We start from the raw sequence: 27,989 nt of genomic DNA on the forward strand, positions 1-27,989 counted from the left end.
TTTCAATAAAGGGATGACCTTTTTATTTAATTGTGATATTCTGTACAGTTCTACTGCTATATTTATACACACTTATTCAAATAAAACAAAATAAATTGCAAAAAAAGCATTAAGTCTCAACATCCCTTGACACAATATCATATGGATGAGGTGGACCATGAAATAAATAACTTGCACCCAGCCACACAGAGGGGTTTGGTTGGAAAGACAAATGTGGGGAAGGGAAAGAAAATAAATGTCACACACCCCCCAAGAAACAGATTTGCACTCATGCAAAAGCACCCACACTAACACTCAGGCACCTGTGTGCTTAAGCACACCTTACATAGATCCACAGGGGGCTCGAAAACAAAAGGCACTGCCAGCAGGAACAGCTTGGAGCTTCGGGTGGCGTTAACAAAAAAAAGAACAAGTCTACTGAGAAACATGTGCTTATGGACGGGCCACATTTATCAATGATTTTACAGTATTAAATGACAGAAATGAAAAAAAGTGAGGGAGTGTTGGAAATGTTTATAGTAAATAACCTTTGGTTTAATGTATTCATTTTATGGTAGATGCACGCCAAATATCTGTATCATTTTTACATCACATGTGCACTTGATAAGTGAGGCCCAATGAGGAAGCAATGGTGACACAGACACTCATTATAAGACATGATTCACATTATCCTTACTGCCCGAGATGAGCACACACACACACACACACACACACACACACACACACACACACACACACGCAATCACACACAAACCAGTAGGAATGATACCAAAAAAATATTAATATTTACCGTAATAACAACAAAGTTAAACCTTTTCACTCTTTTTCCAGTGTCTACATTATACATATGCATTGCAAACACATCATTGGTACATCATAGCCATTGTCATGAACTCTAAATATGTTTTGTTTCTTTTTTGAGTAAATGTTAGTGGAGGTTAAAAAGAAAAGGGAGGCAGAAATGCATGCCCAGCCCTAGAGTCGTGGGCCTTTCAGTGACTGCATCTAAATGTGCAAAAACAGAAGCTGGTTTAATCTTTTTACATACACCACCTCCCGAATGTCTCTCTTCCCTTTCACATCCTCCCAATAGATTTCTCCCTCTACGCTTTGGTGTAAAATAAATCTTCTCTCATTCAAATGCAACCCATAAACGAACAGTGTAAAATCACTTTTACAATAAAGTGTAAAATCATCTGTAAAGGTTTGTGGATTTCCTCGCTCAGCGTTCATGCAGGGGTTGATGGATCAGGATTTAGGGATGGAAAATGATATCACAGTTATCATCTGATAAGTGTTTGGGCTTGTGTGTGAGGAGGGGATTGGTAACTAGGTCGGATGGATTTCTGATTCTGTTAAAGAAGAAAAATAAACTCATTGAATATTTTTTTTTAAATGAGATTAAGACAAAGAGGGATAAAGGTTGAATTCTGTTTCCTTCCTTCTTTAGGTTTTCTCTTTGCTCAACGCATGCTCCCTGAGAAAAATCAAAGAAAGATCCCGCCTTCTTATAACTTTCTATTCCTTCTGGTTCTCGCATCCAAAGCCAAACACAGCCTATTGCCTCCAGGCCTTACCGTCAACAACTCCCTCACACGTCTTGTACTCAAAAATATACACCTGATGATAACCCTATACATCAATTCCAATAAAATAAAAAGAAGACACAGTATGATTGTCTTTCCATCAAAGAAAACATGCCTTCTGTGTGCAGGAGGATGAGCTGAGAGAGACTCATGCATAAGTAACACTTGCAGTAGCAGTAGCAGCAGCAGCAGCAGTAGCAGAACGAGAGGGGACCTTTTAAAAACATCACTGATTCATAAACAGCCCCAAACGAGGTCTCAAGCAAGAGTTTAAGGTGAACTGTTGATGGGATCTTTCTGTGTGTGTGTGTCCTTGGCAACACTGCTTGTCCAATCAGAAAGTGGACCACACAACCTGTTTCCTTTCACTTTGCTTTCCCACCCACGATGCTCTCCTCAGGGAGGGGATGTGTGGACGGTGGGGGGGCTTGAATGCGTCCTGAGAAAGGGTATGCATCAGTGTGTGGATGTGCTGTATGTTTGGGTGCATGGGTTGGAGGGTGACGACAAGTTGAACTCCGGCTACCGTCTGGGAATAGATCAGGTGTTTTGAGGGGGGGGGGGGGGGGGGGTCAGCGTTCAAAGGGTCAGTCTCTCCCTGGGTTGAGGTCGTAAGGTAGCAGGTGAAGGGTTCAGGGGTCATGTTGTTGTAGGGCTTGTTGTAGTTTCTTTCGGTAAGCGATGTATTTCTGCTTCACTGCCCGCACACGCTCCGCCTCCTCTTTCTCCAGGATTACCAGGAAGTTTTGAAGCTCAGGGAGGGAGAACCCATACCACTGTAAGAGAACAACAGAAACTTATATACCATGGCAGAACGTTTTTACTCATAGCTTTCTATGAATCTCTATCAAAAAGTAAGCCTCTATGATTCCCCTTTAATGTAACATAATAAAAAATACAATGCCAAGCCAAGAAATGTCTGCCTCTACACCATGAGTGTGTGTATTGACCAGACATTTGGAATAGTGAAATAAATGTATTATTTTGAGGATTACAACCCAAAGGGGAGTCTATTTTGTTTCTTTGTGTATGTGTGTAGGTATACAAATGTATGTGTGTATGTATGCTGTGTGTCGTACTTACTTTCATTTGTTTTTATTCTCAATCTTATTTCTTATTATTTGATGTTATTTTCCTCAATTCTTTATTTTCTCAACTTTAGTATAATATTTATTTCTCAAAAAAAAGAAATCCACATTTTAGGAATGCAAATATGGACGATATTAAGTTAAAAAAAGCATGTGGTGTGTGTGTGTGTGTGTGTGTGTGTGTGTGTGTGTGTGTGTGTGTGTGTGTGTGTGTGTGTGTGTGTGTGTGTGTGTGTGTGTGTTTTCTCACCTCCACATCTCCAGTCTCATTTTCCTTAAGGACAAAGCTGAGCTGCACCGGGTTGGGTCCTGCAATCAGCCTCAGAAGAAGAGGACACTCACACAGAGGAAGCTTCTGGAACAGATCTGAACGGGACAAAGTTCACAAGGAAAAATATTAATTAGTGCTGTCAGTTAGATTTGATTTCTGCAAACGAGCTAGTGATGTTGTGTCTACGAACAATGTAATTCTTACGAAGACTCTTTTTATGTTTGTATAAAAATTACACTTCTTTTCATGGACCAACACCAATTATACTTGTATGAATTAGTATGGACCTTTTGCACAAAGTATTACAAATGTTCTTATGGGAAGTGTTTTCCAGATAATTGTGTATCTATCTTATTTTATAACCCTTAATATTAGGTGTTGAGTTCAGAGGTTGAGGCTAAAGGCACTGTATTTACAAACACATTTCCCTCCGATGGTTATGTTCAAAATACAACATGTACAGAAGAAGCAGAGGGATATGGCGCCACCTTGTGTAATGTAAAGATTTTTGACATTTGATCAATACCAGTAAATAAGAGCTTTAAAACCGTTCACCCAAATTAAACTTTATTGACTTTATTTAAATTAGATCCAAATCTAAGTCCTGTGATTTTTTTGGAGAATGACCTGGTAAGATCCCACTGAAAAAAAAATATGAACCTGTCGGTAAAGCACAGTGCCATAAAAACCAGCTCTATTCACAGAGATAGCATCCACCAGGTGTCCTCTCCTCACCCTGTCCATCGTGGTGCGTCTGCTTGTACAGTGCAAACTTGCGGGGATTATCCAACACCATGAACTTCTTCAGCAGGCCCTGGATGACCTCACTGGTGGTGGTCAGAGACCTGATGTGGAGCTGCTTCACACAGTCGCTTGGTAGGTAGAAGGATGTTCTCTTTTCGCTTTGCCCACAGTCTGTCCCTTCCTGGCCCTCTGACGGTTGAGTGCGACCCCCCGCCTGCCTGGACGCTCCCTCTGAGTCCGCCACATCTACACAGGGGACTGTGACCGGTCGACTGAGCCTCAGGTGGACCTTAATGAAGCCTGTGTAGGATCCGTCTGAAGCCTGCAACGCACAAAGAGGAAGATGAAGTGAGAAAAGAGTGGAGGCACAATATAGTGTTGATATGTGCACTACAGCAAGACTGGAAATCATTTCATGTGGTTCTTAAAAACATTTTGGGAAATATAGTTATTCAGTTTTTGTGGGGAAGGTTAGATGAGAAGGTGTAAACCAATCTCATGCCAGTACTAGCTTAGCATAAAGATTGTAAACAGGGCTGGAGGCAGAAAGCTAATCTGTAAATATAAACTAACACATCTAACAAACCATGATATGTGGTTTTGATTCACAAGCTTCTGAGGGGCTGGTGGGACGATTTGGCACGAGTCTTCTCATATGACTCTTAGCTAAATATCAGTGCTGTACGCAGACACCGTGACATTACCTGTTGGTTTGAGAAATAAGGTTTTAAAGCATTGGGTTTGATATTTTGGCCATCGCTATCTTGGTTAGTTGGAAACAGAAGTGACACTTGTGGGTGGAGCATTCTTTCATGAACTGAAAACACTGTGTGAAGGGGTTCACACCAAAACCAGACAATGACATTGTTGGGCCCTGGTAATCACAAGTTATCCTTGCTTTATAGTGTGTTTTAATCTAAATGGGCCAAACGTTTACAAAATGGATACCATACTGTAGTAAAGAAGACTTAAAACTAGCAATTAAATACATAAAGTTACGTTTACAATGTTTATAGAGAATCAATTAAAATATGTATTTTCTCATAGAATTCAACAGAATCAGACTTTTTTTGCATCTGGTGTAGTCAACAACAAAATATTATTTATTCTCATGTAGGCCTCGCACTTCTGATGCACAGCATTTAAAGGGGAACATTATAATCATAGACCATACCACATACAGTATCTCTAATCTCCTCCTCTTGTGTTTGTTTCCCCTACTCTTGCATAACCTTATGGCCCAGCACAGTTTCCTTTTTCTATTCATCAGAGGAAAGTGAGGAAGTTATAAACTTAGTGTCATTGTTAGTTTGACCTTATACATACAGTACACAATCTACAAAAAGTATTGGGAACTTACCAGTTTCATGCCATTTTCAGAGTCTTGAGCGTTATACTCCTCTATCCTTTTCTTCACCTCCTCTTCTGGCAGGTCCTTTGTTCCTCTCGTTTCTTCCTCCTTTGCTTGCTTCTGCTGTGAGGCAAAGAGAGAAGGGTCAGTATTCAAATATTATGTTATGTTAATGTTAGTTTTTATTTAATCTGAACCAGCAGATGGTGCTGCTTCATTAAGTTCTTTATGAAAGCCTTTCTCAAGTTGATGAATAGATATCTGAAATCACCAGAATCCAGAGAAACCATCTCAGTTACTAGGTTGGAAACATAACCTAGGCCGGTTCCTACACTACTTGTGAAAACACCTCCCTCTCATGTCCTCCATCTTTATCAGCTGCATCTCTGACTGACGTTGATGGTTGACACTATTTCTTCCTCCTCAGTGTGGTTGCACAACTCTGCGGCTCTACACGGGGACAGGAAATGTGAATCGAGCGAATCTCGCATTCAGCTTCACAGCAGGAGAATATTGAGAGCACAGCTTCCCCCTTACTCTTACACATTTCCCTGTGACTAGGAATGAGAAAAGGAGAGCAAGAGACAGAGAGATGGAGGGAGGGAAGAAGCTATGAAAGAAGGGAGGTGGGGAGGCAGAGAAAGAAAGGGTTGAGGACTGATGAAAGAGCGGCTACTGAGCCAGCCTTAGCAACACAGAGTTTGACTGGGTTATTTATAGTACAGAGGGATGCATCCTCTCTATCTCACAATGTTCTTTTTTTCCCTTCTCTTGTACGTTTGCATTTTCTGGGCCAGAGAGAGTGAGACTGTGTGTGTGTGTGTGTGTGTGTGTGTGTGTGTGTGTGTGTGTGTGTGTGTGTGTGTGTGTGTGTGTGTGTGTGTGTGTGTGTGTGTGTGTGTGTGTGTGTGTGTGTGTGTGTGTGTGTGTGTGTGTGTGCGTGTGTGTGTGTGTGTTTGAGAGAGAGAATGCAGGGCAGCAATCTGTAGGGGAGTCCTCGGGTTGTGATGAAGTCACTGTTTCCTTCAACACAGATGCAGTGTGTAAGTGCGCGAGTGTGTCTCTGTGAGTGCTCACCTTGTGGTAATAATCAACACACACACACAGCACGAGTGTAGCTGAGCTCATACTGGCAGACATTCAGCATAAGAGGTGAAAACAATGTAACATTAAAAATGTCAAGGCTGACGATTGGAGATAGGTGCCATGACAGCATGTGTGTGTGTGTGTGTGTGTGTGTGTGTGTGTGTGTGTGTGTGTGTGTGTGTGTGTGTGTGTGTGTGTGTGTGTGTGTGTCCGTCTGAGTGTGAATAGGAACAGGGGGACTTTGATTTTGCCTACCACATAGCGTTTTGTTGTTGCTTTTATCTCTTCCACATTATTATCAGCCGCTCCTATGTCATCATGGTGCTCTATCCTAGTAATTGCAATTAAATAACAGAGTAAGCAGTGATGTAGCTCACAGCATGTCACAAATTCAATGTCTAGAACCCCTTTTAATTAGGACACAAATACGTGAAAATATAGATGAGTATTCACACTCCTGGTATTGTATCTTTACAGAGTCATGAATATAATATGATAAAAATGCACACAAGAATCCGAGGGAAACAGAGGAGTTGATTTGTTTACTCGATCCCTCCCAGTCTCAGGCAACAAAGTGAATTTGAAGGAATTCCTGTGTTTGTGTGCAAGTTTCTAAATGCCCTGCCCTCCGGGTCTGCATACCAGTGAGAGTGGTTAGGGGACAATAGAGCAGTTTCCCGCCCCTGAGAGTTCCACAAAGTCCTCGGACTTCTTGTTAGACCAGGTCACAAGGAAGCCAATAACCAGCAAGACACATAAACAAAGAGAGATGTAAAACCAGCAAAGCATCGATAATGTGTTATAGAAGCACCTTGGTTAATTAATGAAAAGATGTGACAAGGGAGTAATTTACATTCCCATGGTACATCTTTGATTCCAAAGATCTATTGTTAAAAACAACCAATACTTATACTCCAAACTATCAGGTTTTTCTGCAATAAGCGCACAAACGAGGCTGGTCACAGAACATCCAGGCAAACAACCTCATCACACAAGTAGTCAAATGTTTTCTCTTAACTGAAAGAAAAGGAAAACAAAAGGCAACCAACAGGCCTCTGGTAAAGTGTCCGCTGAGTAATTTGAGGAAATTACCTGATAATAACAATATTACAGGTGACAGGTCCAGGCCAGTTAATCCAGTTTAATGACAGATGTAAAGCAGCTTAAGTATGTAAGATATCTAGGACTGTTACATAAGGGTCACACACACTCGCACACACACAAACATGCCATGCAGACACACACACACACACACACACACACTCAGGGGGACATGAGCAAGTGTTGATGCTGTCACTCTGATCAGATCAGACAAGAGAGGTCATGACTCGCAGCAAATAGCCAGCATTAAACCGTGCCGAAACCTGGCTATGTGTCCACCGGCTTTTTGTGAACTTGAACAAACTCTTGGCTGCAAACCTCCAAGTGTGTGTTAGTGTGTGTGTGCAGGATTGACATCATGATCTTCAGGTAAGACTAGACTCTGGGATCTATTACAACCGGCTAAGATTGAGGACATGGCAAACACTCGCAAACAAAACACACACCGATGGATGTTCACACACATACTTTAGCAAAATTGAAAATGCTCTGACACTTTGCTTATTTAAAAATGAGTAAACCATAATATATTGTTTTTTTTATTGTCATTGTAAAATAAACTTGTGCTATCAACACACTGAGAATACAAGCAAAATACTGAAAGCAGCAGAAAGGCAGAACTGAGTCTTCGTACCTGATTATATATCACAAGTGATACTGTTGGCATGATATTAAACATTAATCCTATATTATTCTCATATCATGCAATCCTTTGATGCTTTTTCTGGTCGTTACTGTGCTAATTTAAGCTCTTTTTAAAGCTTTGTAATGTTTGTAATCTACCATCTGAAGTAAAAATCATAAATCATTTTCATTTAAAATGTAGTTGGGTGTAGGTGTAGCTGTGACAAAAACACACTGCACACTGTTTCCTACCAATGTTACGTGATGTGTGCAGTAAAAGAGATTCTGCATACATGTACACTGTAAATTTGTATGTGAACATGCCTTTTATATTTTATATAACAGTGATATAACTCCTTCATTCACATTCACTACATTAAGAAGAAGAAGAAGAAGAAGACATACTTTATTAATCCCTTACAGGGAAATTGCTTTCTCTACTCTGTTGTGACACACATTAAACACACAGAGGATATATATGCACAAACACAGAGGAAATACATGCACACACAACCACATGCAGAGGAGAGGTGGCAGAGCAGAGAGGCAGCCAGGTACCCGGCGCCAAGGGAGCAGATAGAGGTTAGGTGCCTTGCTCAAGGGCACCTCGGCAGTGGCCTAGGAGGAGAACTGGCACCTCTCCAGCTACCAGCTCTTACTGACTGAGCCACTGCCGCCCCAATTAAAAAGCAAAGCAGGACAAACTGAACAGTCCCCCTTCTCAACTCACACACACACACACACACACACACACACACACACACACACACACACACACACACACACACACACACACACACACACACACACACACACACACACACACACACACACACACACACAAACACACACATTAAAGCTGGCTGGCTAAACTGGAGCAAAAGGCTCGGCTCTGGAAATAATTCATAAAGAAAAGAAGGTCTGAGCTCCCCTTCCACTGTTTTGATGAACTTAAGGATCTCCCTGTGTGTGTTTGGGTATGGAAATGCATGCATGCATGGAAGACGACTTAACACAGTGGCATATTTAGAATTCTTTATAAACAAAATATATAATTATGTCTCTAGGCCACACCATTTTCATCACCCTTTCAAAAACAGGACCCTTACACTGCATGGCTACTCTGAATGCATCCCTTCCTATGGTATTTCTCTGTGCTGGTATAGTTACTGTTATGTCAAATCATTTTTCTTTGGTTGCGTGTTGCCGGAGGAATCAGGCACCATCAGCTGGCAGCTTCTGCGCCGGCAGCCTAGACAAGCTAACCCCAATACCCTCGCGGCAGCAACCCTAACTCCACACACTGACAACACAGCTGGTCAATTATTCAGGGATTATACCTTCTCCAAGTCAGACACCAAAGGCACTGCCAGGAAGGGGACAGCAGGAAGAGGGCTGAGCGGGTTTTACATAAATGCAAATGTCTGTGTAGCTTAACAAATGTGTATCTCCAGGTTGGTTTTGCATGCTATCTGTCACTCTTTTCACCTGCTCTGCATCCTGGGACAAGCAGCACCCTGCAGTGTGATCAACACTGTGTGACAGGTTCTCACAGAATGTGTGAGGTGTCACAATGTACAGTAGAACAAAAACAGATTACAGGAAGTGTGTGCCAACAAAACTCACAAGTTGCTATGGTAACAAGGAAAATGGTTTGCTACAGTTAAGTAGTTGCCCCGAACATGCATACACACATTCACAGATCTAGTGCAAAAGCGCCAGCTTTGTTTCTATGGGAAACCTCTCCCACGTAATGAAGAGCGAAGGCCTCTATGGAATCTGTAGGTTAACGTCATTATCTCAGTTTCTCCGTTAAAACACCGCACACACACATTATCTCTGTGACTCTAAATCTATGTTATCCAATCCCATGATAAATGAGCTGCCAAAAGGCATCAAGGCCGGCAAATCAATGGTTCACAACAGAGGTCTGTCAGTAACATCTTCCTACACTCTCACACACCTACAGGCCTGCTTAAGAGTGCACACACACCACTACTTCCTCTAAACACTTCTGCTTTCTGGTAGCATGTTTTTGATATAAATGGCCATTTGGTTCCCAGTCTAGCTGAAACAGTCGTCATCTGATTTTGTCTCACACTCACAGTTTCATCTATCAGAGTGCTGCCCTGATTCTGTACCTTAGCTGCATGCTTGGACTTGGGGAAGAATGAGGTCTTGGCTGTGAAGAAAGAGAAGTCTTCGCTCTCGTCATCCTGGCTGCAGTACCCACTGCTCATGCTGTTACTGCTGGTCATGGAGGGGGTCAGCACTGCATTGACAGTCATGGAGAGGTCCAGAGATTGGCCCCCGGCACCGGTTCAGCACGTTGACAGTTTGAGGAAGTGCTTGTTGATTGCGAAAACACAGCAGTGACGTGACACTTAGCCACGATCAGAGTCCACACGCTTCTAACTGTCCTTTCCACATCCAGAAAAAGTCAGTGTCCTCCGCTGATGCATCCAGGAGAGTTTAAGTCCCGCCTGTGAGGGCGAGACAGGTGAACTTGGCTCAGATTCGTCGCTTTGCGTGCCACCAGAGAGGGGACCAGGAAATCCGAGAGCGAGACTTGTCACTTCCTCCTGACGCGATTGTGTGTGCTCTGACGCCAGTGTCACAAACAGACCATAGAGTATATGCACCTGGTCATATGCAGCTGAACATGCAGAAACTCATACACAGTGTGTAACCATCTCTGACACACACACACATATCTAGGTGTGTGCTGGGGTCATGGAGTCAGCTTACAGGTTGGTCTCAAGTTCTGCTCACCTGAGAGCCCCTGTCATACCAGCAAACCGATGCTCATAGAGGCATGCATGCAATACCACATCCTGCTCTCCTGTGTCTCTGAAAGCCCGGCTGTGAGGAAACAAAGAGCGGTTCAATTCAACTCCGATATTTATGTGCTTGAGCATCCATCCATTCCCAATCCGGAGTAAACAGCAGCAGAAGATCTCTTGGCTGCAGCAACAAGACGTCCACAGACCCCGAGCTACCTCCTCTCTTCTCATACGTTGCTTTGGCAATAATACCAGAGAGGCAGATGCCTCCCACTCATCCTCTCTCTTTTCTTCCTCTCTCGCTCTCTACCTCTCCTCTCGTCTCCTCGCCTTACTCTTTCTGCCTGTCTTTGCGCCCGTTGCTCCCTCACTCTAGCAGCCTCGCTCAACCATTTGTGGTCGAGTGTTATCAGCCAGCATGCACCCTCCCCCTTCTCCCTCTACTCTCTCTCTCTCTCTCTTCCTGCAAGTGACTGCACCCTGCAGAGCATGGCCATTTCCTCTTACAGAGAGAAAGAGGCATGGGTATGTAGAAAGAGAAATGCTGATGAGTGAGAGATATGATGCCTCACAGCTCCTGTTTTGCATATGTGAGAGCAGCAGTGACAGGCCGCAGCAGAGAGGCTGCATGGGGAAGATGGCTGCTTTTCTGGTGATATTTCGCAGCAGGATGCAACGCTTTATGAGAAGCCATATCAACCACTGTTAGCATGTGGCTTTTATGATGGACACAGATTTAATCAGGGTAATTGTATAACATTTTCAGGGGATAGGTGCTGTCAGGGAACAGAACAGAACTTCCACCGCTAGCTACTTTGTGGAGGGAAGGGCTCTCAGTGGTGAAGGTGAGATTAAGGAAATAATGAATGATTGCCCTCAGGATAGAGATTACGTTGACTTCTAACCTCACACTGACCCTGTAATCTGCCCTCTGACTCTGGCACTGACCCCTTTGTCACAAAGCAGATAATGCCCCCTGTCACTGCCGAGATTGATGCCTCAACTGTATGCACCTGCTGTTGTATGATATTAAAATCTACTCAGACATGATTAAAGGTAAACCTATATGGCAGTGGAGGGCTGCAGCATGGAGGGGCTTTCCGCCCTTTCATCGGGTGTCTGTCTGTCAGGTTTGAGGCAGCCGAAAAATGATTCCCTGCGGTTTTTCGACTCGCTTCCATCAGTGTAATCACTATAGGAGCAGACAGCATGAAGGGGGTGGGACACACACACACACACACACACACACACACACACACACACACACACACACACACACACACACACACACACACACACACACACACACACACACACACACACACACATGCATGCAGACTGAACAAGACATGGCTTTAGGATGAAACCAGGTCAGTTTGCTGCGTGTTTGTGTTACTGTATGTGCTTATAAGGAGGTAAAAGGGGATCAATTTCTGCTGATGCACACACAAAAAGGGTCTTAAAGATGGAGGGGACATAAAACACAACCACACACGCTCATACACATAGAGCTGCAGCTATAAAACAGAGCAAGAGGAGAGAAAGAGGAGAAAGAGGACTGCAGGAAATGAACTGTCATATCTCCTCTTGTCTGCAGTACTGGAACATAACACAACTGCAGAGAGAGAGAGGCCTTAGTCACAGAGTTCACATAACTCCGAGACATAAATCACTAACGCTCACTTAAATCTGACTTTCAGCTCATTATATTTAACCACACAGTTATTACACTCAGAAAGAACAAGTGGCAGTTAAGCTAGAAAATACAATACACAAATGATATGCCATAGTTTTGATGCAGTAGATGTGGAATATTGTAATAAAATGTGCAACGTTTAGATAAATGGCCTCCTGAAAAAGATGCTGCTAGTAAAATGCATTTGGTACCCAATTTATCCGCCTGCTTGCTTGCTCCACTTCTTGCCGTTTCCATCAATGTGTTAAAGAGCAGAATTATTGCGTGTATTTGTTCACGGAGTACTACCTGGCACACTACCAGGGTCTTATTTTGCGTTATCTGCCCCCTAAGCATGGAGTGGCTGCCAACATTCTGCTGAAGGCCTGTGGGGTTATCCAGCTTTTCCCGTGCATGTTATGTGTGTGTGTGTGTGTGTGTGTGTGTGTGTGTGTGTGTGTGTGTGTGTGTGTGTGTGTGTGTGTGTGTGTGTGTGTGTGTGTGTGTGTGAACTTCATTGTGTGGGTGAGTGAGGATAGGATGCCAAGAGCAGCATGCACCCTCCCACTCTCTCAGGTTCCTGTACACACAACTCACGTGCTTACACAAGAGAGGGTAAAAGACTATTTTGAGGATGAATCTTACATCACTGCAATACATAATTACTGTATCATGTGGCTTGTATTGTATGAGAGGATATGAAAGAATTAAATATTCAGAATTTAAATATGTAGTTCTCTAACGCATTGGGGTCTCTCAATCAAAAAATAAAGGAGACAGAGTTTGGGAGTCATGAAGTAACTTTGGATCATTAAGAGTGCAGTCTGTTCTTTGTGGTCAGGAATACATCAGTCTGAGGTTTTTACCTGGAGCAAAATTATCTGCAGATGTTTCCTCCTCTGCAAAAAAAAAAAAAAAAAAGAATGGTAGAAAACGTAATACAATTCGGAATCAAGCAGTTTTGCTTAAAAATCTCTGTTTTTCCATAGCTGCTTGGAATTCCACTACATCCTTGGGTGCTGTGGGAGGAGCTAATGCTAACGTTGGCTCAGCTTGTTTCTCTGATAACTTCAGACCCAAACATCCAATGATTAAAGCCTTTCATCTGGTGGAATTATATAGTTAACATGACAAAGACCATTTTAACTATAAGTGTATTTCAAAACTAGCAAACAACTACAATGCTAATAAAGGCGGAAAGGGAAAACAACGCCATTACAAGCGTCCAAATGAAATAGACCGTTAGCATAAATAAAATGAAGGATTTTTCTTGGTTTGAAGATTGTTGGAAACATTTGCGATAATGCAAGATCACAACTCATCAACATGTATAACATAGCTGTTACCTTTTTAAGACATGTATAACTGGAGATGTTATTATATCTTTAACTAGTGGAAGACTAAATATATTCCACAAACATAACATCTGAGAATAGATTTAGCAAAACACAGCTATGCCATGTTGAAGTTCCCTGCAGAGAACAGCGATTGACCTAATTAGTGTGCATTCTTATTAGAGAAGCTGATTGAAAAAAATTAATTCTACAGAATAGGGTAGATAAAAAGACTCCAAGAGGAGGATAAGGAGGAGACTGAGAGCAGGTGAAGGAGGGAGCAGATTCTGTGCTGGGAACATTCTGTGACCAAAAAAAGGAAATGAGCGAATATATAAATTCACAAGTAGACAACCGGGGAGGAGAAGGGACAGCATGTTGTGAAAGAGGAGGATGGTTATGTAAGAGTGTAGGCTTGGAGAGATGCTGCAGAATGAACTCTGCCATTACTCAATGTTGACTCATGAGTTCAGCACATTTGAAATGAATGTGTTTGCCTTTCTAAGTGCCTCTTAAAATGCCACATATAGGCCATGTTATCTGACACGTTTTCTTTTTAATATAAAAATGCACACCCTATACTGAGGGGCCGCGGAGGAGCAGCGCCTTCTGGGGGATGGAGTTTCTTCTTCTCTGTCCTTCCGGTTGCAGTCCAGCTGTACTCGGCTCTCACACTCCAGATGACAGGTGTAGCTACAGTCTGAGAAACACAAAAACATACCATCAGTGAAAAGAGCACAAACAGTAGGATACAACCAAATTATAATGAATAAAACGTTACTAATCATTGACCTAACACTGTTATCAATATGCCTCTGGTACTTCATGTTGGAGAGTGTATTGCTAATTCGTTACAGGTGAATTTGAAATGGAGTTTTAATCAAACAGGTACAGTCATAGAAATTCTCCCTTTACGGAGAATTTGCTCTATCTAGTGGCCAATGCCAGACTCACATATACAAGCTACCAGACTGCTGAGCGACCACGCATCAACAAAACAAACCCAAATACACCTTTGTGTGTAGACTGAGACCTGCATGCACAAGACTTAATGTTATAAGTTGTAACATTAGCAAAATAATAACCGTATGATAACAACACCTTTAAGATTCACGTTTACACATCGAATTCACCCAACAGATGGCAGTAGTAGTCTTCTGGTGTTCAGACAATATATAATGGATAAACTGCACAAGGTCCAGCTATAAAATAAGGTGAAAAAATACATACAATAATAAAGTGATACTTTATGCAACCAGCAGAGCAGCTTTTGAGCGCTCAACTCCCATCTTACTGCTCAGCAAGAAAAGAATAGATTTAGGTGCTTCCCCGAAAATTTCCTGAAATAGTCCACTAGCTGTTCTTTAATCTTTCGCCGGTCCCACATGTGACAGCCCCGACTTTATTGCGGCCAGAGGCATTCCCACTGAGATGCATAGCCTCACATCTGGCTTCTCCGCTGTTGGTGAGATAATCCATGCTAATGAAAGGGACATTTTTTCAAAACCACATGAGCAGAGAGTGAACAGTTAAACTCCGAGTGATTTCGGACACAGCCTATGACTCAGTCAGATCCTTTTTGTCGACCTCACGCAGGGACGCTCCTTGAATTTAACTTAGGCTATTTAGCTTTGATAAAAACATACAAATATTTCAACCATGTTCTGTTTTAGAGGCAGATGATTGATTATTTTCTTCAGAACAACACATTGTTTTCTGTTGCTCCTCTTCATGGCTGCCGTCAGCGCTGAATGAAAGAACTGAGATCAGCCCGGTGGTTTTTCTGTCTACTGATATTAGCTGCTCTGTCTGTGTCCTGCGGAGAGAGGGACACCACTGAGTCTCGCACATTCAGCATCAGCAACGTAACCACGGCAACAAGCTTCTTGATGACCACCGTAAAAAGGGAACAGCTCAGCTTACATAAGGTCACCATTGAACGGCCGTGTGTAGAGGGTTTTCTGTTATGTAGTAGCAAAACAATTCACTTTATCCTTGGGATTCAGGTATTTTCCAAATATCTTGTTTGGGAACAACGCTTCATCTACTGCCATGTTAAACCTGTAGTAAACCTGATTATAGAAGCAGCAACACGGAGGATAAAGTAAAGGGAGACATGACAGGGCGTATTGACAGGAGGAATGTGTGTAGCAAAGAGGAAAGTTCAGATAGAGGATGCTTTGCTCGGTACAGTTTGGAGGTCAGTGCGTTGAGAGAGGGAGATAGACGTAAGTATGTGTGTGAGACAGAGACCGGTTGGCAGTGAGCGACAGAGAGTGAGAGGGAAGGGCTGCAATGCCTCGCTGACAGGAGGGATGTGATGAGGAAAGTATAAAGTTCAGATAAGGGATGCTCTGCTCATGACAGTTTAGAGGTCAGTGAAGTAAGAGAGAAAGAAAGGAAGCACAGTGGAGGGGAAGAGAGAAACTCCTTTCCTGTCCTGCTTTCCTTTATTTACTCCATCCACCCTCACTCTGGATCACAAACTGTGCCTCTACTTCAATATCTTGAAATATTATAATATAGCCTATGGGAGATAAGCTTCCTTACTTTGATGCAGAGAGAAACATTGGGAAAGAGCTAGCCTCCCAATATGTTAAGGTCTCAAAATACATCTTTATGATGGATATCAAATAGATAATACCAAATAGGAATTTAAAAGAGATAGTATGTTGATTTTTCACCCTTTGACAGACCAAAGCTAACTGTTTCAAGTCTTTGTGCTAAGCTAAGCTAGCCAGCTGCTGGCAGGTCCGTTTTTGCCTGAACCAAAATGGTGCTGTAATAGTTATTAAGCTTATTTCACAAAATGTCAAACTTGTTTTAAAAGATGCCCTGTTTTGTGGCCAGTAAAAACTCCCTTTGTTGTCATTCTCAACACTCCAATCAGCGTTTGTCTTGAGCGGTTGTTACATAGAGAGAATTTAGCCCTCTGTCTTACTCCTGATAATTGATTTAGAAGACAGGAATTACTGCAGGGCGTGCTGCACGGAAAATGGGCGGAACCCCGCTCCACACCGACAGTGAGATACACCTATGTCAGCAAGTCACGGTCCACCTAGGATCCAGATTATTCCCACACTGATAAAACAAACTGCCTGTCTCACCCACACACACATACACTGTATGCACAGACAAGAAAATTGACAGTTGAACCCAGTCCGACCCGATTCTCTATACCACAAACAAACACATAAATAAACAGACATTTGTGGCAATGATTTTAAGAAAGCGCAGTGTTTGTTTTGCTGACATCCTTGTGAAAATATGTTTCACACCCTTAAAGCCTTATGGTTAAGATAAAAGTTAAATGAAGTTATAGAATAAAGTTTACTTGTTACAATAAAGGTACAAGGTTCTGGACTAACCTAAATATAAGCAGCTCAGAAGTTTTCTTTGTATGTATACGATGTTGACGTGTGCAGGCCTATAGCATTATGCTGTCCCTCCTTAAGATGCTGTACATCACATTTATGAGTGCTAATGAGCTGTTTATAAATCTGCAGCAGTAGTTCTGTAACCCAGAAGGACTCTGAAGGTTATGCAGGCTTGCTGACACTGACATAATCAAAGAGAAGCAGGAGGGAGATGAATGTGAAAAGAGAAAGCAAGAGCGTCAGCAAAAAGGGCAATTTCTCTTATGTGACTTTCTTTGGTAGTTGAATTCCTGACACACAAATTCTCTGTTAGACTATGTTTGTACTTCCAGGGGTTTTCCTTGTTGCTCTTCTATGGAAAGTACGCAACTATGCGGATAGGCCGGTTCTGCTTTCTTATATTTTTAAGAGAAGTTGTGTTTAAGTCAACTGATAGGAATTCCACTAGAGGCTTTGTAGAAGAACCACTGCTGTTGGATTTTGCACAAGAAGAAGTCGTCCAGTCCTGCTACCTTCCTATCCTAACGCCAGATCACAACACACACAAATCAACATTAAAACAGAACATAATGAGAATAAATGTTTTGGTGTAGTTCATATATTAACCACAAAGACACTTCTTTCTTTCGAATAAGACTGGAAACTACTTTGTACTTTTTAATATTTACTTTGATTCTTTATAGTCTGTACTGAACCAGGAAGAGTAGCCCTGCTGTCTTCTCCCTTTGAGTGAAAAGTGCTTTACACATTAACTTCAAGAACATGTCCCAACAGACTCTTTTTGAGTATTTATGAATTGTGATTGTTTTATTATCATCAAATGTATCCCTACATATTTTTTTACAGGTTTGAACTATATGTTTTGTAAATTCTACATGTGGCTGTTATGTAAGCAAGTATGCCTCAGGAAAAGATACTTGATCTCAGTGTGACATTTCCTGGTTGAATAGCGCTATTATAAAGAAGTAGACACTTTGGCGACGCTACTGAACGGGTACGAACACCTGCATGCTGCACCGAGTGATGACTGTAATGAAGTTGAGCCATAAACACTCATCAGCATGTGGTCCTCCCGCACAAATACCAGAGTCTCGATTCTGTGTTTTCTCAACAAAAGAAGGGCCGTGGTGTTATGTGTCTCCACGGTAGACCGGCTTCGCTTGTTCCTCTGCAGCAGGAGGATCGTGTACAGACTCCCTCTTTGTCTCTCAGGCCATCATTCCAGTCCGACTACTTTTAAAATGACAACGCCCCCAGACAGAGCTGGACAATGATGCAGACGGATGGAGATGGAAAGAGAGAGAGTGCTCGGAAGCTCCATCAGTGCAGTGGAAAGTAATGAAGGAGCCTTAATGTGGAGTATGTAAAGATCTATATGTTGTGGCTGTGTTAACTTCCACTGCTGCACTTGGGTCAATAACTGCGAAGGGGAGGAAGGAAAAGGAGGCGCTTTGATAGCAGAGTGTAAAATGACAATATTGTTCTAAAATAAGAGCGAAAATTTCGACAGTTTTCTTTCCGTCTCCTAGAATCTATCTTGTTGTCACTCCCCCCCTTATTATTCTCATTTCTGCACCATCCCCTCTAACGTCTTAAAAGAGAGGGGATATGGGTGGTTGTTGTTTTTGTGGGAGACAGTGGGTGTGGGACAGACATGGGAGGGTAAAGACTCAGATTAGCAGTGTTTCTCCGGTCATGGAGGATGTCTGTACGGCTCCAGATAGAGACATTGGGAGGGAGGGGATGAATAGGGGTAAGATAGCTATAAGGCAGTGTCGATGATATTAACACGGTCTGTAATGTACCTAAAGGGGGCTCTGCGGGTCTTAGGCGGGAATTAAGAGCAGCTTTGGGGGGCTTTAGCCAGTCTGATCCCATCACAGCTCATTTGAAGCAGTTATCCATGTTCTCCTACTGTGAGGCTCACACACTATATACTAATACTGTTAATCATTATCAAAATAGCAAAATAGCACACTCAATGAGCTCCCAGGATGCTCCCACTCCATATGCTGACCCACCAGTATAAATCTCTGCTAAGCTAAATAAAGTCTGCCCCAGATCCCCTCTGACATCTGTGAGTATTTGTGCAAAAACAAAAATGTCATATTTGATTTGACTGACATTCTTTATCTTCATCAACCCTGCACCTCTGTCTTCCCTTCGATTAATTCCTCCATCTGTTGAGCCACATACCCTCTTTGAATTAAACAAACAAGAGAAGATTCAATGTTTTTTCTTAATCTATTCACTCAAATGAATGTTTCCTTTTATATCATTTCTTAGCTAGTGGGTTTGGGGGATTTGATGTTATAAATAGGTCTGTCAATAATTTGAATTACGTTATTGATTTATTGAACAATAAATGGACATTACCTCGATATTGACCTTGTGTTTACATGCATGTCATGTTTACAAAAGTATGTCATCAGTCTTTAAGCCAACATGATGCCAGAATAAAAAACAGGGTTAGCCATCCCATTATAAGACTTGTGTTGTCTTGAATGTCTGAATATTAATTGTAAATAACAAATGAAACTCTCTTTAAAATAACACATTTGCATGAAATGGCCTTAATATGGCAATCATACATTTTATCATAGTGGAACCCCACTCAATACGGACTGTTGAGATCTTGTAACGGCAATGTGCAATATAGACACTTTTCTTGAAATTCTGTGCAATAATCACCCTCATCATCAGCATTTTTATAATGTCTCAACAGCTCACATTACATACTGTATGTCACTAAGTTCTGAAGTTGCTGCTCATCATTTATTTAGCCATGGATGTGAACACACATACTTTATTCTAGTATAACTTATATGTCCGCTTTTCTATATACTAATATGTTAGCTTATTCTGTGTTATTACGTTCCTTTTTTAACCTGCTATGCCACTTTTGCTGTGATAAATGTAAATGTCCCCGCTGTGGGACAAATAAAGAATGTCGTATTCTGATTCTGATTATTGCTATTATTTCTGGGACAATGTTCTGGCCCATGATGGCAACACAGAATCTCTGTAAAAAGGCTTTTAAGACCAAGCCGAGACAATGGCATAATCAGGTTTATCAGACTCTTGAAAGCTACCCCAGAGCCACACAATACATCACACAACAGTTTTCACGGACTGAGTGATGAGTAAACTGACATTTACGTGTAAAATCAGTGGAGTGCCCCAGAATGATTTATTTCCTTGTGAAAACGATCACCCAATATCATAGCACTTTGAATTCCCCAAGTCATTTCTGTATTTGTAGTTCTTGAGAGAATTCGAACATTTCCAGACTGCATTGTTCATGATTGTGATGTAGACAGAGGATAATAATAGATAGAAGAAGCATAAAAACAGGAACTGAGGAATCCGGTTTGGGCCAGTTAAGAATTAACAACTAGGTTTCCCTGCAGGGAGCACCATCTAAAAATACCCATTATACGTCTGCGGTAACTCGTCCTGTTGATGCTGTTTCCGGAGCTTTTGAGGCTGCAGCATGACGTCACTCAGGTGACCCATTGATGAGCATCTCGCTGAGTCATATTTGGTCAGGGTCTTATCAGGATTACACAGGAGGAAACACACACATGCGCACTAACACATACGCACATACAAAAAAGAGCTGAAGTAACATCTTTTGTCGGCTGAAAATGAATCAATAATTCTGCAGCACCCAGCCATTTTTCACTCTACCACTTTTTACTCATGCCACACTGTGTGCTAATGTCACATCATGTATTCTTCACCCTCTAAAAAAAACTGCATTTGCCGGTCCTGTATTTGGAGAAAACATGGGAAAAATCGATACCTTGCAGCCTCCAGCAGGCTCTCCCTAGTATCAAATTCCTGCTAGAAATATGAAAGTCAATATGTTAATCCATTTACAGAGGATCTTCTCGACAGATTGTGAAATTGTCTTTTCAGCTTGTGTGCGTGTTGGTGTGAAGCAAAGAGTAAACTGCAGATGCTATAAAGCTTTCATTTGACCTGTTAACTGGACTATTCTGCCCTTTACAACCCGGTCTGCAGCCTGTGTCCTCACTGATCACACACAATCTTACTCTCACATGGACGCTATGTGTTTTTACACAAAAGCGAGTGAAATAGATCAGCAGATAGAGAGAAAGGAAGGGGGGGGGGTATAGAGAAAGAGTAACAGCTTTCAGTTAACAGATAGACAGGTTGATGCACACAATACCCACATATTTTGGCCCACAGCCGATCTTTGAGGCCAACCCTGCTCAACTTGTCTACTCATCATGTTTCCCTTTTTTCCAAAATACTGACCCCTATCAACAGCAGCCTCTGGATTCCATTTACAACTTTTAAATCCCAGTTTTTACCACTTGTGCCACAGATCAAGGATACATAATTTATTAATCTTACCCCTTGTGGGATTAATAAAATTTGTCTTCTTCCTCTGCACACTCTCGGGTCCGTACCTGAGGTGGTGAGCAGAGATCCGTTAGATGATGAGCGTCGGAGGATCCTCAGGCTGTCACTCCAGGAGCGAGACTTGGGCAGCCTCTTTAGCAGCCGCCCTAGCCGGCGGGACACCTGTCCGAAGCAGGCACTTCCAACTTCCCCCTCAGAATCGCCCCTGACCTCATCCAGACGCAGGGACACCTGGCCCAGTAACATTCTGCCCACCCCGACGCCTTCAACTCCCTCTGACCCGACCCCCTGCTCCGCCTCCTGGCCAGGGACGAGAGGTGCTATCTGTGCCATGGATGGCGCATGGTGACACCATCCGGCAGGCACCGTCCTGTGCGCGTAACCCTCGCTGATCCGACTGTCCTGCGCCCGGCCGCCCCTTTGAGGACTGCCCCAGCGCCAGCCCCCCCAGTTCCCCCCTCTGCCATCCCAGCGCAGCCACTCTGCCACCGGTGCCACGCTCCGTATAAACAGCCCCCTCTCCACTCGCTCTGCCACCCCTCCAACTGGACTCCCCACACACACCCTAATGCCCTCAACTTGCCTCACACTTTTCCCCCTCTCGTCTGCACCTCCCTCACACCTCAGCGTGCGGACATGAGCCCCAAATCTCTGCTGTACCACTTGTTCCTCTCTATCATCTCTCTGTTATCAATGCACCCTCATCCTCTCTCCCCTCTTTCTCTCTCCCTCTCTCCACTGCAGCACCCACACACACACTCTGCAGCAACAAACAGCCAGCTTAAAGAGACAGACACCCGCTCAAAATCCTCGCTTCTCTACCCCCTGCCTCGTCGCTTTCCAGCAACAGGAGCCTTTATCCTTTCCGATTCCTCAGTGATGGACTGTTCAAACTCCGTTCAGTAGCGAATACAAGGGTGGGATCTCCATACAGCAGGGCAGAAACATCACAGACCACTGCAGAGGAAGTTATTGACGCGCCTCCTCTCTTCTCCCTCTCCTTGGTGTGAAACCCTACAGCGCTGGATGAGGAGAAGTGAGTCAGCCCTCCTGTCTAACCCCTCAACAGCGACATGTCTTGTCAGTAAGAAAGCATCACCTCCAGTGAGTGTGCATGTGTGCTGGTGAGTGTGGGTTGAGGTGATGCGCAGTCCGTAGGTTATTAATATGCACTGTGAAATAGAAAAAGAGACAGAGAGCTACTGGGAGTTCAAATGCCCTAGTTACATACTTTCAAAAAGAAAGAGTTTGTGAGGAACATGATGTGCTCCCCAGCTTCACTCAAAAGCATATGACATAATCACGAGCATCGTCATATGAAGGTTGTGCTCTGATCTAATGCCACAGTTTCTTTTAAATGCATGACTGAGTATGCATTATGCTTTTATTTTAAAGTGAAAATTCCTCACAGAAATCCCTCTTAAGAATGTCCTTGTCCTGTCCTGTCTGCCCTCTTCCTCTGCAGTCCTCCGATCACTACCCACCAAGGGCGACCTAAATATAGCCTGGCTGAAAATCCCCACTGTTCTGTCATACATACTGCTTAGCAGCGATGCACGGTGAGGAGAGCACAAAACAACATGCAGGTCTATCTGACAAAACAACAACAAAAACCCATGTTGTGTCTATTTTTATCAAGGTCAAATAATGCTAAGTGGTGGGCGACCTGACTTTTTCCTCGAGAAAGGAAAACTGAACAAAGAGGTGATTCTGGAGTTATGTGATGTGTAAAAGAAGTATGATGTAGCAATTTGATGAACATCAATTCAATAGCGAGATTCAATGCAGCCTTGTATTGAGCTTATGTTTGTTTTTGTAACATATGAGCTCTGAAGGAATGTATTGAAGTCTAGTTAAAACTATATCCATCAAGGAAGTGGCAGCAGTGGTATGCTGGGACAAGAAGGTTATGAGGCATTGAACACAACCTTCCTCCTATGTTTACTTCCTCAACTGTGAATGGAGCTGAGAGAAGACCAATGTCCTAAGACAAGCTCTGTATTGTGTAGACCCTAGGAAGGGGTAAAATAAAAAATATAGTTTAAGGAAGATGTAGAGGAATGCCATTGGGCATAAAGAATGCACTGGGTAGGGTCACTGTTAAGGTATGTGGGAAATGTGTGTGTGTGTGTGTGTGTGTGTGTGTGTGTATGTGTATGTGTATGTGTATGTGTATGTGTGTGTGTGTGTGTGTGTGTGTGTGTGTGTGTGTGTGTGTGTGTGTGTGTGTGTGTGTGTGTGTGTGTGTGTGTGTGTGTGTGTGTGAGCAAGTGGGGCTTTCTGGTTGCCAGGTGTCAACATCAGTATCCCTCCTTGTCTCTGCAGTGGCCAGCACATGACCTCCCATGTGCTGGTGTAAAGTTGCCACTCTGCTTGCAAATTGTCAATCACAAGTATTTCACAAGTGTTTGCTGTTGTTGTTGTGAAATCCTGTTTTTAGTAGCTCTGATCTCTGGGGCATTCACCTCTTCGTACAGTGCTCTGACACAAGGAGCAGAGATGAGCAGGCTCTCTTTCAGAATTAATAAACTAAAGGACACAGATGGATTGAGAATGCAAAATTCACAGCAAGCCATCAAATAATCGGAATATAATGACACATAAACATTTGAGGTGTTTATAAGGTGTTTGTTTACAATAACCACACCTACTATGGAGCATTTATAACTGTTACATTTGATAAAAAAGAATAACTTAGATATAGCATAGATATTAATTACCCTTTCAACATGTAAAAATCATTCAGGTAGGTTTATTTGCTGCATGTATTTACAAACACCAAAAATGTCCTCCAATTTGCATACATCTATATATTGTTGTGTGTAAAGCAACAATTGACCATCTGTTGCCTGTGCTACTCCAATGAGGTTTGAATGACAAGCATGTAAGTGTACATACAGTTAGCATGTGTTTTTTCATGACAGACAAACAAACCCCAGCGTGCCACAACAGCATGGTTCCCTGGAAGCTTTAATTAAATATTAATCTGACGTCTGACTCTGTCTGCCGGTCTGTAATCCCGACCTCTCCATCCCTCCAGAGATCTAATCTCAGGCAGGAGACACCCAGAGCTGGGATTAAGGAGGCTGCCACTGGCCTCACTCACTCCCTCACTTCCTGCCTCCTCCCTGCCTTCCCTGTCATAACAGATGACGAATCAAATCACGTTAACACAGATGAACATCGGCCACTGAGACGATACTACCAAATGTACAGATTTTAATAACTTGAACACAATGGACTTATCTGATATTCTTATACAAAAAACTGTCATTATATTAAACATTTCTTTTATGTATTATTCTGTGCACATAAAAAAAGTGATTTCGTTACAAAGAGGAGAATATCAGTAGAGTGAAAGTGCCCAAAAATATCAGATTAGTGTCAGTAAAGCCGACATACAGTATAGGGGTTATAGATGTCTAGATCATCATTTATCAGACATGTTTGCATCATTATGGTATGCCCCATTAATGCCTGACACCACATATGGCTCTAATCTCTGTGTGTATTTATGCATATATAGTGTGGGGGGTTGCGTTACAGCATGCTACAAATCACTGTCTGATCTAACCCCCATGAGGAGCATTAAAGTTGTTTTTTTAAAGCACAAACTCAGACTAAGGCTAGCAGTAAGAATGAATTCAGAGGATCACACAACAACAGAGCATGATGGGACTGGAATTCTGGCTGGATTGACAGATTTCACTGTCGGCAAGGCCACATCACAACGATCCCTGCAAGCACTCCACTGTCCCAAGGGGGAACGAGCTGCATTACTGTTTCTATAAGCTTCATATGCAACAAAGCCAGCGCAGTTACAGGGACGGTGATAAATTAAAGACAGACAGAGGGAGCGAGGCATACAACAAGACAAAGGGACTGAATGATGGTTGTTTATGGTTGCAAGGCCTCCGTCTCTCACTCCCTGTCATTTGCTGGGTGTAGTTAAAACAGAGCATGACTGCATGTGCGTGCGTGTGTTGTTTCTATTCTGGCAGTTTTGGTTGACACAAAAATACCCTGAAATTCCTACATTTGTATTGCATGTCATGAATGCACTGGTGACCCCCCCGTGACTGTACACTGCATTTACCTCTGATGTTTCAGAGTAAAAGGTCGCAGCTGTTGGCAGGAGAAAGCTAGAATGAATTAGCTTGGTCCATAAAGACAGACTAGTGGAGACAAAAAGTTCTTGGGTTGTCAAGAAACTCATGACTGTGGATGTGTGAGTTTCTCAGGGTATGTGTGTGTGAATAGTGCTCCAGTAATCTCTGCTCCCGCTCCACTGAGCTCTTGCTGATAGCACACTAAATCAGACAGCTCTGCAGTGCTCGACCAACCCCTCGCTCTTTTCCTCTATCCCTCACTCACATTGGCTCTTTTTCTTCCCCATCGCTCCTGTTCTCGCTCTGCGTCTCTCCTCATTCCAGTCACCCGGCCTCCCTCCACCTCTCCTCTGACTATTCCCACTATTTTTGACTTCTCTGTTTCCAACTACTTGTAATTCTTTCCCATCCCTTTTTTCCCTTCACTTCTTAAAACCCTCCCTTCAATTGCTTTATCTCACAATGTTCTGCAGCAGCAGCCTCACAGTGACAAAGCGCTGCTGACAACATGCCAAGTCAGCAGCCGCATGCACTCACACACACCCATTCACAGCATGCATGTACAGTATGTAAGGAAAAGCCAACACACACACACACACACACACACACACACACACACACACACACACACACACACACACACACACACACACACACACACACACAGGAAGGTGTGGTTGTGTGTAAAAGTGTACACTCTATCCGGATTAAATATACAGTATATCTGCCAGGTCAAATTGGCTTGGCCCAAGCTGTCTGCGTCCCAGAACTGTGCAGGTAGGAGTGTTCTCCTCTCAGCAGTACAGTAAATTATACAGTCAGGTATGTGAAATGATACAACAGGAACAATACATTTAAAACATTTTGGTTTGTCCTTAAATACGCAATCAACTGCTACTACAGTGTCCCTATAACATACAAACCTCCTGGTATAAACACATTCTAATCAGATTCAAACGCATCATTTCATCCACACTTACAATTAAGTGTAAGCTTTTCCAAAATGTCCATTTTATTTTTGGATCCAGCCCAATGCACCACTATTAATTATACTATCTGTACCTCGCTCTTTGAGCTGAGGCAGCAAATCCCAGAGTTAGAGCTCTGGAAGGACAAGATAATGGGATTTCCATGGAAGATGTTTGGCTGCCTCTATGGATTTTGGAAATGTCCTTCCTTTTTATACTGGTTCAGTCACAAAGGCACATGCACAACCACCAATGTGAAAGACTTAAGCACTTGGCTATTTGTGCCCTTCATAGAATAATCCAATATTGAACCAGAAATAACATACAGGCCAGAACTTCAAAACCTCCATCATTTTTCTAAAAAAGTATTTATGTTTCATTCCAGGAGAATAGATTAAACTGAGCATCACACAACTGAAAAAAGTGTGCACTTTTAAAGAGTGCTCAGTGGCAATGGGTAACCATTATCACTTCATTCCAATAGGCATGCAGAAGAAACATTCACATGACAGATGAAAACATTATTTGGAGTCCTCACTACTTACTTTCACACTTGAGGGCTTGCGAAGTGATCTGGCGGCTACAGGCGTCACACCAGTCCTGCTTGCAGGGCTTGGACTCAAACCGGTGCCCTTCGCCTTTCTCAGTCCTCACCCGAGGGTCCACTCCCCGGGGAAAGATGGACCAGGCCTCTCTGCGGGGAACCTCGGTGCGGGCCAGCCTGACAACTCCCGTCTTGCCCTGTGTGAGCCGCTCCAGAGAGAGACTGCCGCTGAGCCCTGGTGCCGGCCCGGGGGACGAGATGCTCTGCTGTCCGCTGTCTCTGCTCCAGCTGTCCCGTCTCCCGTCTGCCGTAACCCGGTGCCGGTGCAAGCCTTTGTGTCCGTTCGTGTCCGCTCCGCCTGGCATGACATTGATGCCCGACCTCTTGAGAGAAGACCCCCTCCGACCACCTGTGTTACGGTTTGAGTCACAGTCGGTGTTGCTGTTGCAATCAATGTTGACATTCCCGTTTTGACTTCCGTGAAGCCCGGCTGCGGTGCGGCTGCCCATGCTGCCCTCCTCTCTGTCCTGGTCCGGGCTACGTGGCGCAGCAGGGCCGGCAGGAGCTCCGCATCCTTCCCCGCGAAGCGGTCCTTCTTTCAAAGCCGTTGTTCCTGCCGGTCCCGGAGACAGGGGATGAGTTCCCAGTTGTCCTTCAGTAGTGGCCGCCCCGCAGTCTCCGCCGTTGCTAGAGCTCTTCCTGAACATCATCTTCTCCCAGGAAGATTTCCTCGGCAGGGTGAATTTCTTCCTGGCTCCGGCCAGTTTGAAGAGCAGCGGTTCCGAGTCCAGTGTGTGTGGACCCGGGTGCTGCCCCACCACACTCACAGACGCCATTATCCCGTTCCCCTGTATTGCTTGTGTGTTGGCTGTTTGGTGTGTGTGTATAGTTGTGAGTGGTTTTACTCCGTGCCCGGAATGTAAACTCAACTCACGCCGCGACAGATTGTAGTAATG

At 43.3% G+C, this 27,989-nt stretch overlaps 1 protein-coding gene across 2 annotated transcripts; it reads right to left on the bottom strand.

The window, feature by feature from the left end:
* rassf5 (Ras association domain family member 5) lies at positions 1–27,971 on the bottom strand. 2 transcript variants are annotated; one of them, XM_063910088.1, is made up of 6 exons: positions 27,035–27,971; positions 14,219–14,343; positions 5,050–5,163; positions 3,681–4,011; positions 2,925–3,040; positions 1–2,362 (listed from the first exon to the last, which is right to left on the bottom strand). In XM_063910088.1, exons 1-6 carry the CDS (start codon positions 27,867–27,869, stop codon positions 2,219–2,221), a joined length of 1,665 nt encoding a protein of 554 aa, XP_063766158.1. In that variant the 5' UTR covers positions 27,870–27,971; the 3' UTR covers positions 1–2,218. The 2 variants fall into 2 exon arrangements, with proteins under 2 accessions (XP_063766158.1, XP_063766159.1); XM_063910089.1 differs by lacking the exon at positions 27,035–27,971 and adding an exon at positions 21,460–22,525.
* Positions 27,972–27,989: the final 18 nt, after the last annotated feature.

This window comes from Eleginops maclovinus, chromosome 20 (genome assembly GCF_036324505.1).
Source record: "Eleginops maclovinus isolate JMC-PN-2008 ecotype Puerto Natales chromosome 20, JC_Emac_rtc_rv5, whole genome shotgun sequence".
In the NCBI taxonomy this organism is placed as follows: domain Eukaryota; kingdom Metazoa; phylum Chordata; class Actinopteri; order Perciformes; family Eleginopidae; genus Eleginops; species Eleginops maclovinus.

What these genes read in the sequence shown, in the direction of transcription:
- rassf5 (XM_063910088.1), bottom strand. Translation starts at nt 27,869, where the DNA reads ATGGCGTCTGTGAGTGTGGTGGGGCAGCACCCGGGTCCACACACACTG. An exon ending in GCAAGCCCTCAAGTGTGAAA is followed by an intron (nt 14,344 to 27,034) that starts GTAAGTAGTGAG and finishes TGTGTTTCTCAG; the next exon opens with ACTGTAGCTACACCTGTCAT. An exon ending in GACGCACCACGATGGACAGG is followed by an intron (nt 3,041 to 3,680) that starts GTGAGGAGAGGA and finishes TGTCCCGTTCAG; the next exon opens with ATCTGTTCCAGAAGCTTCCT.